This window comes from Mus musculus, chromosome 8, assembly GCF_000001635.26.
Source record: "Mus musculus strain C57BL/6J chromosome 8, GRCm38.p6 C57BL/6J".
Taxonomy (NCBI): Eukaryota; Metazoa; Chordata; class Mammalia; order Rodentia; family Muridae; genus Mus; species Mus musculus.
In genome coordinates this window covers 71,110,082-71,123,498 of record NC_000074.6, presented here as the reverse complement: position 1 = coordinate 71,123,498, position 13,417 = coordinate 71,110,082, and the positions used below count along the sequence as shown (strand labels likewise).

Genomic DNA, 13,417 nt, shown 5'->3' with positions numbered 1-13,417 from the left:
AAAGTTCTCTCTTTCCTGTGTAGGTCAAGATGTGATCATTCTGCTGCTGCTTCAGTACCATGCCTGCTGCCTGAACCATCATGGTGATGTGTGCATCCAACTGGAACCATGAGCCCAACTTCAAACACACCCTTTCTTCTGGAAGTTGTCTTTCTCATGGTCTTTTCTTACAGCCATAGAAAGTAACTAACATAACCATCATCTAGGTACAGAAGAGTGACTTCAAACGTCTGAAGGATTCATTCCAAGCTGTGAAGGGGTTTTGCCCAGTGGATTTGGCCACAAAACAAGTGATCAAATTCCATAATGCTAGCTTAGATGGGATACCCAGAGCACTCACTGCTTCAACCAGATACACTTAGGAAATGTGAGTGTTGAAAATGGATTTGATGCTGCATGGCAAATAAGGTCTCCATATATTTGTTGCTCCTTACATCTCTGAGAAATTCATAACTTAGCAGCCAACTTTTGCCCTTCAATACCAGGTTTCATGATACTTACATGAAAAAGTCACACTCCAAAACATACTCTGCATCATCAAACAATATAACACAGAGAAGGTTCAACAAAATGAGTTAAGCAGCACTGTTGATCAAAGGGAAAGCATGAGGAAGCATGCAATCTCTGTGTCTTCAAACTGTTCAAATGTTAGAATTTAGTTCACTGGATCCACTGAGAAATGGACTTGAATACAGCAAAGCATGTGGAATTTTCAGACATAGGCACGTTTTCATACACCACGTGTTACCGGACTCATTATCCCCTTCCTCATTGTGTAAATATGCTTGAGACAGGTATTAAAGAAGAATAAAGGACCATATGATGCAAAGTTAAATTTCCAGGACATCTGCCACTTCCATGAAGATAACACTGAAGATAAAGGAGAGCACCCTGAAGAGATTTCCCTGAATTGTTAGTCACACAACAGGTGTATATTAACAGCATTTATTTACCAGTATACTTAAATTCATGATTCAAAATAATCTTTATCTTAGGGGTTTGTGCACATGTGTTTACATTACTCTGCCTGTGTTATGCTTGTGTGTGTATTTCTTCCCATTCTCTGTCTCTCTGTGTCTCTCTGTCTCTGTCTCTCTCTCTTGTGTGTTTCTATTTGTGTGTGTGTGTGTGTGTGTGTGTGTGTGTGTGTGTGTGTGTGTGTGTGTGTGTGTGTGTATAGACTGGAAGGAAATTTCAGGAGCTGGCTCTCTTCTTCCACAGAGTTAGAAAGAGGCTCTGACCATTTCTGCTGCTCTCTATGGTCTAATCTGTCTAGCTTGTCTTTCAGGGCTGTTCTATTCTCTTAGCCTCCAATCTGGATTTAGAGGTGCAGAGATTACAGACTTTTTCCTTTTTTCAGGATGAAATTCAGCTTATTAGGGCTCCAAGGCAAGTGCACTAACCCACTGAGCCATCTGGTTGGTATATTTTATGTATATGTACATGCATGAGTCCATGTATGTGTGTATGTATTTATACATATATATGTAGATATGAATATGTATATATATACATGTATATATATATGTATGCATTTATATTCTAGTTTTAAAATAAAGGGAAAAGGAGAGAGACAGAGACAGACAGACAGACAGACAGACAGAGACAGACAGAGACAGAGAGAGGTTGGTTGTTACCCATTTAGAATGGGAATGAAATGGAGAAAAGTATGAATTTCTCACTGACCTGAGAACTTTTCCTTTGCCCAAGCCAGTTAGCATCTTTGAAACATGCCTGTGTCATTGTCATCCCTGTATGGCTGTACCTCTTCATAAAGACTTATATTGGGTAGTCTCTTAGCATGCAAATAGAGAGCTGTTATTATCTGGCTCAGATCCATCTTTTTTTAAATTTTATACTTATTACGTTGCAATTGCCACAGAGGCTTCTGGGAAGTCTTGTGTTAGTTTGATTTTATGCAAGTTTAATATCAGAAAATAGCATCTATTTTTATTTCAATCACATAGTTTATTTCTTTGAAGAATGGAAACTACCTTTGGCTAAGTAGTGCCTGGCATACATCATGGCTTTGATGATATTGTGGATTGTATTCTAATAATTGGTATATAAAAGAAGTTGCTTCATTTCATGCCAACTGTAACTATTCTGTGGTTACCATATCCTTCACCATTATTATGTACATTCTGTATCATCATAAAAATTCTATTTAGGGGAAATGTGTTTGTATTAGGAATGTTAGTTTTGAAAACTCTAATGGTTTTTCACTGAACTAGAAGATGATTGCCAAGTGAATTTTTGTGTTCCAAAATTACCTGAGTTCTACCTTCTTGATTATCTCTATAGAACAAAATTTACTCAGGTTCATCACATATTGTAGCTAATATTAATTTAGAAACTAAATTGAGCTAGGCTAAAAAGAAGTAACATTTGAGTTTGGATTCTGACAATATGAAGTTTACAGTTTCTAATGATTTCACTGGGTGTAATAATTACATCTAATCTGCCCCTTTCTTAATGGTGAATTTAGAGGGTTTACATTAAGATAATTAGCTAGCTGTTAACAGTAGGGAATGAAGAAAGTGGTGTGAGCAAGATCTGCAAACAGACCCTTGTGTTTGCTTTGTAACTTCTCAGTGGGGATTAAAACAGAAAAGAGGGCTATTATTCTTTTACTTGCTTCTGCAGTTGCTGTGACAAAATGTCTGATGGGAAAGTCAGTCAGTTACTTCCAGCAAGGCAACAGGGTGTCCCAGTTTGTGGCACTATTCTATTGCTTCTCACATGCTGGTAGACCAGGAAACAAATAACACAGAACTGGTACCACATGTAGTCATAACCATGAAAACCTACCACTGACAACCTTGTGCTACCTAGGCCATATTCCTGAATGTTAAACCCTCTCCCAAAGTGTGGCCAAGTATTCAAACCCAGGAGAACACATCTCTCTCTGTCTGACCCTCCCATGCACTGGGTAACAGGTGTGTAATGTTATCAAAACACGCACACAAACACACACTTTTTATATACTCTGTGTGTGTGTGTGTGTGTGTGTGTGTGTGTGTGTGTGTTCATGCTAAAGCATTTTCAGTCAATGTGTAAATCAGGGTCATCGAGATGGCTAAGTAGATAAAGGTACTTGTCACCATGACAAACAGCTTGAACTTGATACCTGAGACTGAAATAGTGGAAGGAGAAGACTGACTCCTATTAGTTATCATTTGATACCCACAATTCACCTTGCCTTCCTCTACTCCTCATATCAAAAAAGAACAGGGTGTCTTTGAACTGACAGAGACCATCCTGCCTGCTTTATGAGTTCATAAATTAAAGGTGTGCCCAGCATACTAAGCCTCCTATTGTGCACACTCTGCCTATTAGTCCTTTGGACTTCAATAGGTAAAATGTGAAGGCTGAGGCCTGGGTCCAGGAAGTTAAAAATATCCTAAGACTGACTACTTTTTTCCCCTTATGATACTTTTAATCGTTTTCATATCAAACACATTCACTCTAGGAGCTGGAAAAGGGGGCTGATGAGTTTTAAACAAGTATTGCTCTTGCCTAGCACCTGGGTTTCATTTGTAATACATAAACATTTGCTGACAAAATTCTGGAACACCAAGACCAGGGGACAAAATAACCTCTTCTGATGTCTGTGGGAAGCACACACACACATGGGACACAGACAAAATACACATGCAAAGCATTCACACACTTTAAGTCAGTCAATCTAAAAAGAGAAACACAAATATGTTGGTTGCTTCCATGTTGACTGTACCTACTTCCAGGAGCCTGTATTATCTACTTTCTGTCATTTTATGAATTCTCACTGTGTTACAAACATACTCATTTTTTTTTTGTTTCTTTCTTGTTTCCATAGTCTAATTTCCTATCACTTACATTTTAACACAGTGGTTCTCAACCTATTTGCCATGACCAATTGGAGGAGGTGCATAGGACAGGCTCACACAAGTTGCCTAAGACTGTCTGAAAACACTGATAAAAACTATAATTAAGCATGAAATATCTTCTAATATGCTTATCTATTTTCAAATTACTAGGATATCATTAAGATGTAAAATAGAGCGGACTACCCGGGCCTGACCTGGGGCACAAGCCCCTTCTGCTCCACTCGAGCCCCGAGGTACCTTGCCAGCGGAGTCTCGCCCAACACCCCCAAGGGCCCACACAGGATTCCCCACGGGATCCTAAGACCTCTGGTGAGTGGAACACAGCCCCTGCCCCAATCCAGTCTCGAAGGAACCTGAGACTGCGGTAAATAGGGAAGCGGACTACCCGGGCCTGACCTGGGGCACAAGCCCCTTCCGCTCCACTTGAGCCCCAGGGTACCTTGCCAGCGGAGTCGCCCGACACCCGCAAGGGCCCACACAGGATTCCACACAGGATCCTAACACCTCTAGTGAGTGGAACACAACTCCTGCCAGGAGTCCGGTTCGAACACCAGATATCTGGGTACCTTCCCAGCAAGAAGAGAGCTTGCCTGCAGAGAATACTCTGCCCACTGAAACTAAGGAGAGAGCTACCCTCCCAGGTCTGCTTATAGAGGCTAACAGAGTCACCTGAAGAAGAAGCTCTTAACAGAGACAACTATAACAGCTAGCTTCAGAGATTACCAGATGGAAAAAGCAAATGTAAGAATTCTACTAACAGAAATCAAGACCGCTCACCATCATCAGAACGCAGCACTCCCACCCCACCTAGTCCTGGGCACCACAACACAACCGAAAATCTAGACCCAGATTTAAAAACATTTCTCATGATGATGATAGAGGACATCAAGAAGGACTTTCATAAGTCACTTAAAGAATTACAGGAGAGCACTGCTAAAGACTTACAGGCCCTTAAAGAAAAGCAGGAAAACACAACCAAACAGGTAGAAGTCCTTAAAGAAAAACAGGAAAACACATCCAAACAGGTGATGGAAATGAACAAAACCATACTAGAATTAAAAAGGGAAGTAGACACAATAAAGAAAACCCAAAGCGAGGCAACGCTGGAGATAGAAACCCTAGGAAAGAGATCTGGAACCATAGATGCGAGCATCAGCAACAGAATACAAGAAATGGAAGAGAGAATCTCAGGTGCAGAAGATTCCATAGAGAACGACACAACAGTCAAAGAAAATACAAAATTCAAAAGGATCCTAACTCAAAACATCCAGGAAATCCAGGACACAATGAGAAGACCAAATCTACGGATAATAGGAGTAGATGAGAATGAAGATTTTCAACTTAAAGGGCCAGCTGATATCTTCAACAAAATAATTGAAGAAAACTTCCCAAACATAAAGAAAGAGATGCCCATAATCATACAAGAAGCCTACAGAACTCCAAATAGACTGGACCAGAAAAGAAATTCCTCCCGACACATAATAATCAGAACAACAAATGCACTAAATAAAGAGAGAATATTAAAAGCAGTAAGGAAGAAAGGTCAAGTAACATATAAAGGCAAGCCTATCAGAATTACACCAGACTTTTCACCAGAGACTATGAAAGCCAGAAGAGCCTGGACAGATGTTATACAGACACTAAGAGAACACAAATGCCAGCCCAGGCTACTATACCCGGCCAAACTCTCAATTACCATAGATGGAGAAACCAAAGTATTCCACGACAAAACCAAATTCACACAATATCTTTCCACGAATCCAGCCCTTCAAAGGATAATAACAGAAAAGAAGCAATACAAGGACAGAAATCACGCCCTAGAACAAACAAGAAAGCAATCCCTCAACAAACCAAAAAGAAGACAGCCACAAGAACAGAATGCCAACTGCAACAACAAAAATAATAGGAAGCAACAATTACTTTTCCTTAATATCTCTTAATATCAATGGACTCAATTCCCCAATAAAAAGACATAGACTAACAGACTGGCTACACAAACAGTACCCAACATTCTGCTGCTTACAGGAAATCCATCTCAGGGAAAAAGACAGACACTACCTCAGAGTGAAAGGCTGGAAAACAATTTTCCAAGCAAATGGTCTGAAGAAACAGGCTGGAGTAGCCATTCTAATATCGGATAAAATCGACTTCCAACCCAAAGTTATCAAAAAAGACAAGGAGGGACACCTCATACTCATCAAAGGTAAAATCCTCCAAGAGGAACTCTCAATTCTGAATATCTACGGTCCAAATGCAAGGGCAGCCACATTCATTAAAGACACTTTAGTAAAGCTCAAAGCACACATCGCACCTCACACAATAATAGTGGGAGACTTCAACACACCACTTTCATCAATGGACAGATCGTGGAAACAGAAACTAAACAGGGACACAGTGAAACTAACAGAAGTTATGAAACAAATGGACCTGACAGATATCTACAGAACATTTTATCCTAAAACAAAAGGATATACCTTCTTCTCAGCACCTCACGGGACCTTCTCCAAAATTGACCATATAATTGGTCACAAAACAGGCCTCAACAGATACAAAAATATTGAAATTGTCCCATGTATCCTATCAGACCACCATGGCCTAAGACTGATCTTCAATAACAACATAAATAATGGAAAGCCAATATTCACGTGGAAACTGAACAACACTCTTCTCAATGATACCTTGGTCAAGGAAGGAATAAAGAAAGAAATTAAAGACTTTTTAGAGTTTAATAAAAATGAAGCCACAACGTACCCAAACCTTTGGGACACAATGAAAGCATTTCTAAGAGGGAAACTCATAGCTCTGAGTGCCTCCAAGAAGAAACGGGAGAGAGCACATACTAGCAGCTTGACAACACATCTAAAAGCTCTAGAAAAAAAGGAAGCAAATTCACTCAAGAGGAGTAGACAGCAGGAAATAATCAAACTCAGGGGTGAAATCAACCAAGTGGAAACAAGAAGAACTATTCAAAGAATTAACCAAACGAGGAGTTGGTTCTTTGAGAAAATCAACAAGATAGATAAACCCTTAGCTAGACTCACTAGAGGGCACAGGGACAAAATCCTAATTAACAAAATCAGAAATGAAAAGGGAGACATAACAACAGATCCTGAAGAAATCCAAAGCAGCATCAGATCCTTCTATAAAAGGCTATACTCAACAAAACTGGAGTACCTGGATGAAATGGACAAATCTCTGGACAGATACCAGGTACCAAAGTTGAATTAGGATCAGGTTGACCTTCTAAACAGTCCCATATCCCTAAAGAAATAGAAGAAGTTATTAATAGTCTCCCAGCCAAAAAAAAGCCCAGGAACAGACGGGCTTAGTGCAGAGTTCTATCAGACCTTCAAAGAAGATCTAATTCCAGTTTTGCACAAACTATTTCACAAGATAGAAGTAGAAGGTACTCTACCCAACTCATTTTATGAAGCCACTATTACTCTGATACCTAAACCACAGAAAGATCCAACAAAGATAGAGAACTTCAGACCAATTTCTCTTATGAATATCGATGAAAAAATCCTTAATAAAATTCTCACTAACCGAATCCAAGAACACATTAAAACAATCATCCATCCTGACCAAGTAGGTTTTATTCCAGGGATGCAGGGATGGTTTAATATACAAAAATCCATCAATGTAATCCATTATATAAACAAACTCAAAGACAAAAACCACATGATCATCTCGTTAGATGCAGAAAAAGCATTTGACAAGATCCAACACCCATTCATGATAAAAGTTTTGGAAAGATCAGGAATTCAAGGCCCATACCTAAACATGATAAAAGCAATCTACAGCAAACCAGTAGCCAACATCAAAGTAAATGGAGAGAAGCTGGAAGCAATCCCACTAAAATCAGGGACTAGACAAGGCTGCCCACTTTCTCCCTACCTTTTCAACATAGTACTTGAAGTATTAGCCAGAGCAATTCGACAACAAAAGGAGATCAAGGGGATACAAATTGGAAAAGAGGAAGTCAAAATATCACTTTTTGCAGATGATATGATAGTATATATAAGTGACCCTAAAAATTCCACCAGAGAACTCCTAAACCTGATAAACAGCTTCGGTGAAGTAGCTGGATATAAAATTAACTCAAACAAGTCAATGGCCTTTCTCTACACAAAGAATAAACAGGCTGAGAAAGAAATTAGGGAAACAACACCCTTCTCAATAGTCACAAATAATATAAAATATCTTGGCGTGACTCTAACTAAGGAAGTCAAAGATCTGTATGATAAAAACTTCAAGTCCCTGAAGAAAGAAATTAAAGAAGATCTCAGAAGATGGAAAGATCTCCCATGCTCATGGATTGGCAGGATCAACATTGTAAAAATGGCTATCTTGCCAAAAGCAATCTACAGATTCAATGCAATCCCCATCAAAATTCCAACTCAATTCTTCAACGAATTAGAAGGAGCAATTTGCAAATTCATCTGGAATAACAAAAAACCTAGGATAGCAAAAACTCTTCTCAAGGATAAAAGAACCTCTGGTGGAATCACCATGCCTGATCTAAAGCTTTATTACAGAGCAATTGTGATAAAAACTGCATGGTACTGGTATAGAGACAGACAAGTAGACCAAGGGAATAGAATTGAAGACCCAGAAATGAACCCACACACCTATGGTCACTTGATCTTCGACAAGGGAGCTAAAACCATCCAGTGGAAGAAAGACTGCATTTTCAACAATTGGTGCTGGCACAACTGGTTGTTATCATGTAGAAGAATGCGAATCGATCCATACTTATCTCCTTGTACTAAGGTCAATTCTAAGTGGATCAAGGAACTTCACATAAAACCAGAAACACTGAAACTTATAGAGGAGAAAGTGGGGAAAAGCCTTGAAGATATGGGCACAGGGGAAAAATTCCTGAACAGAACAGCAATGGCTTGTGCTGTAAGATAGAGAATTGACAAATGGGACCTAATGAAACTCCAAAGTTTCTGCAAGGCAAAAGACACCGTCAATAAGAAAAAAAGACCACCAACAGATTGGGAAAGGATCTTTACCTATCCTAAATCAGATAGGGGACTAATATCCAACATTTATAAAGAACTCAAGAAGTTGGACTTCAGAAAATCAAATAACCCCATTAAAAAATGGGGCTCAGAACTGAACAAAGAATTCTCACCTGAGGAATACCGAATGGCAGAGAAGCACCTGAAAAAATGTTCAACATCCTTAATCATCAGGGAAATGCAAATCAAAACAACACTGAGATTCCACTTCACTCCAGTCAGAATGGCTAAGATCAAAAATTCAGGTGACAGCAGATGCTGGTGAAGATGTGGAAAAGGGGAACACTCCTCCATTGTTGGTGGGATTGCAAGCTTGTACAACCACTCTGGAAATCAGTCTGGCAGTTCCTCAGAAAATTGGACATAGTATTACCGGAGGATCCAGCAATACCTCTCCTGGGCATATATCCAGAAGATGCCCCAACTGGTAAGAAGGACACATGCTCCACTATGTTCATAGCAGCCTTATTTATAATAGCCAGAAGCTGGAAAGAACCCAGATGCCCCTCAACAGAGGAATGGATACAGAAAATGTGGTACATCTACACAATGGAGTACTACTCAGCTATTAAAAAGAATGAATTTATGAAATTCCTAACCAAATGGATGGACCTGGAGGGCATCATCCTGAGTGAGGTAACACATTCACAAAGGAACTCACAGAATATATACTCACTGATAAGTGGATATTAGCCCAAATCCTAGGATACCCAAGATATAAGATACAATTTCCTAAACACATGAAACTCAAGAAAAATGAAGACTGAAGTGTGGACACTATGCCCCTCCTTAGAAGTGGGAACAAAACACCCTTGGAAGGAGTTACAGAGACAAAGTTTGGAGCTGAGACAAAAGGATGAACCATCTAGAGACTGCCATATCCAGGGATCCACCCCATAATCAGCATCCAAACGCTGACACCATTGCATACACTAGCAAGATTTTATCGAAAGGACCCAGATGTAGCTGTCTCTTGTGAGACTATGCCGGGGCCTAGCAAACACAGAAGTGGATGCTCACAGTCAGCTAATGGATGGATCACCGGGCTCCCAATGGAGGAGCTAGAGAAAGTACCCAAGGAGCTAAAGGGATCTGCAACCCTATAGGTGGAACAACATTATGAACTAACCAGTACCCCAGAGCTCTTGACTCTAGCTGCATATGTATCAAAAGATGGCCTAGTCGGCCATCACTGGAAAGAGAGGCCCATTGGACACGCAAACTTTATATGCCCCAGTACAGGGGAACGCCAGGGCCAAAAAGCGGGAGTGGGGGTGGATGGCTACGGGGGCCTTTTGGTATAGCATTGGAAATGTAAATGAGCTAAATACCTAATAAAAATGGAAAAGAAATAAAAGATGTAAAAATATTTAGGCTAGACTAGATTAAGAGAAAATCATGAAATGAGAAACGGGACACTTTTCTTCCGGTTGAGACTAAGCTTAATTCATTATGTGCCAATTTTTCTACATTTTATATAAGATGATCATTAATATTAATGAAACCTCTTTTGGCAGTCTTTTTCCTCCATTGCTGGGGGGGGGCATAAAATGCACATTTTCCCATTTATAAATAAATGCCAGTTAAATTGCCACTGCTGTCCTTACCATAGGACCTGTGGAACTGCTTTATAGAAACACACTGTAGCACTGAGTCACATTCAAAAATCATTAAAATGTCACTTATCATTCACACAGAACCTCACTCTAGGGCTACAGGTTATACAGAAACAAGTTTCCTAAACTCCAGCATCTCATAGTGATAAAGTAGACTCATACTGAATATGGAAGTATCTAAACAAAACACTACAACATTTAAGTGTTTGAATATGGCACAAAGAATATACATGTAAATTTCAAAAATAGAAAAAGAACTTATATGGAAGTATATAGTAATTGACTCTCTGCCTCTAGAAATGCTGGCTAACTGGGGAAGGAGAGTTATTGTTTAACTAGATGAAGAACTTTCTACATACCCTTATAAGAATCAAATAGAAAATGCTCTAATCTCTTCATGAGGCAAATTTGATGAACATAATTGCTAAATATCCACAATTTCTTCTCAGTCGAAACACAGACGAAAGAGAGAAACCAAAGAGAGGCTCTCATATATGATCCTGAAATAGGAGTGCCCAAGGGTAGATAAAACTTATGGGCATTCTGCTGAGGGTAAAGGCACTTTGGAGATTCCTGGATCATTGAAATATCTGGACTTACTAAATGGTATTCTGGTCTATTATCACAGTCACTTTTTAAAATCAGTCTAATGTGTATTCATTTCTGCAAACATTACTTTGTCAAACATCAAACACCTTCTATTATGTGAGACCTGCACTCAGTCTTCACTCCCTATGTCTCTTGAGTCCATTCTCATATTGGGCCACTACTACCCATAAGGACTTACTGCTCACTTGCAATTGATAGAAAGTTCCACATCTACAATACGGTTTTCTCTGAATCACATTTCCATATAAAACTGGGATATTAGACTACTGCTGAATTAAGACAATTCATAAGAAACTTGATTTCACAGAGAAGTATTTTACCTTGATACAGGAAGTATACCTGACATCTTCTGCTTTTGAACACCTAGAAACAACAATGGGAGGTTTGTCAGGGAGCCATTAGAATGCAAATATGCAACCTTCTTTCAACATTAGATGTGTGGCTGGATCTCTTGTTCATGGAGAAAAACCCCAGGCTAACTATCCAGTAAACTTTAGGGATTCTCTGACACCACCTCCAGTCTCACCATAAGGGCCCCAGCATACAGCAGCACATGAGACTGTCAGACCTCATGTGGATTCTGGGCATCCAAACTCTCATTCTCACACATGCATAGCAAGCACTTTATCCATTGGATTTTCCACCTAGCTATGGATCCTTTTCAGCTTTCATGCTGCATGAGAGATATCATCAGTAATTTCAATATGGTTTGCTCTATAAATATTCAGCTTGTGATTATAGAAAAATAAAGAGCTGAAATTGTCTTACACATAGGCAAAGACAGTGTCAGGCTCTGAATTTCATATTTTCTACAGATTAATATATTATAAAATGCACACCACATTCTTACCACAGTGATGTTCTTCTTGTAATTTTCTCACTAACTACAAAAGAGGGAGGCAAAATTTATCATTAAACAATGGTAGCCAGTGCTTAGGCTAATATTTTTATGACCTGATATGCTTTGACACCATTTATGAAAAGCCTTTAAGGTGAATATTGATTTGTAAGAATAAATATACTAGAACTCTTCCTTTCCACATTCTTATATTTTTAAAATACGAAGAGAAAATTTTATCCAAAGTTACTATTTATAATAAATTGTGCAAAATATCTAAGATCCTGAGCCCTATCAGACACAAAAAGTGTCATCTTAGACTGAAGTGTTATCCCACAGTGAATTGTGTTGCCATTGCTGCTTTCTGTCTCTGCCCTAGGGATGCTGGCACAACTCTAAGTGAGCGAACTCATCTTGGACAGAAGTGAAGGGACTTCTCCAAGTATTGACTTGAACTTCCTTCACTGAGGGGGATATCCATTCCTAGCACAGGGAAGCTCAGTCTATGGCTATGCAACATAGCCAAATACAGGAGACCCAAAGCCCTTTGCAAAGGATTTCCAGCTGCAAGTGTGACAAAGCTCTAGAGAGATCAGTGTGTTTCTCTACTCTAGATCTTCTGAGGAAGATGCTAAAGGCCCTCAGTTCTAGCACTGGTGCCTAGCTCATGTGCAATGCAAAGAAGCTCAGCATCAACTTCCATTGCTTCCCATGGCATGAGCTGCTGGAAAGACCCCCTTAGTAGCTGTGCAAACTGAAGTATTACTCCAGAGAGAAGCATGGAAGACACAATGAAGCAGTAATTCCAAGGGAGTAATGCCTCACATGAAACGGTTTTTTTATTTATTTCTGCATATAAACCATTGAGTGACTCAGGTTTCACTGTATGGAAAAAGCCTGCTCAGCAAACAAGCTAACAAATGAACAATTCTTGTTTACTTCCTTTGCAATATGTAAAAGTCCACTGTATCCTGCTGGGCATTGCTCATGGCCAGAGCACAGCCTTTGTCCCACCAAGAAATGAGCTGAGAAAGTGGACCTCTGGTGGACCTTATGCTACACATGTATGGGGCCTCTTTTAATCCTTATCATCACAAGAAAACTCTAATGCTGAAATAACTTAAAAGAAACTCACCCACATTACACTAATAGTATTTCATCCCATGCTTATGTGAAGACAGATATTTAGATTCCTCTACACTATTCTCTGGCTGGTGTTTTCCAAAGTCAAAGTAGGTGCGAGAGATGCTGTGGTGACAGTTGCTGAAAGCATAAACTGTGTGGTATTTCTCCCACTGTGAGAATCATATTCAGACTGAACCAATGGGCCCTTCCATGCCATGCACTACAGGATGATAGGATTTTCTCAACCTTCCTTATACTATGGCAGTTTTTTCTGCAATTATGTCTTGTAGCATGTAAACCAAGTATCACTATAAATTTGGTAACTAATAG

General features: G+C 39.5%; 1 protein-coding gene across 3 annotated transcripts in view; it reads right to left on the bottom strand.

The window, feature by feature from the left end:
- Gm7827 (predicted gene 7827) overlaps nt 1-13,417 on the bottom strand; it is a 79,756-nt gene that overhangs the window by 47,958 nt on the left and 18,381 nt on the right. For all 3 annotated transcript variants that reach the window (XM_017312935.2, XM_017312932.2, XM_017312933.2), the window contains exons 3-4: nt 11,975-12,008; nt 11,445-11,487 (exon numbers count right to left, since the gene is read on the bottom strand). Coding sequence is in view for 2 of the 3 variants with exons in the window: in XM_017312932.2 (XP_017168421.1) it covers nt 11,445-11,470 (26 nt within the window). In the remaining variant the exon portion in view is untranslated. The remainder of the gene's footprint in view (nt 1-11,444; nt 11,488-11,974; nt 12,009-13,417) is intronic.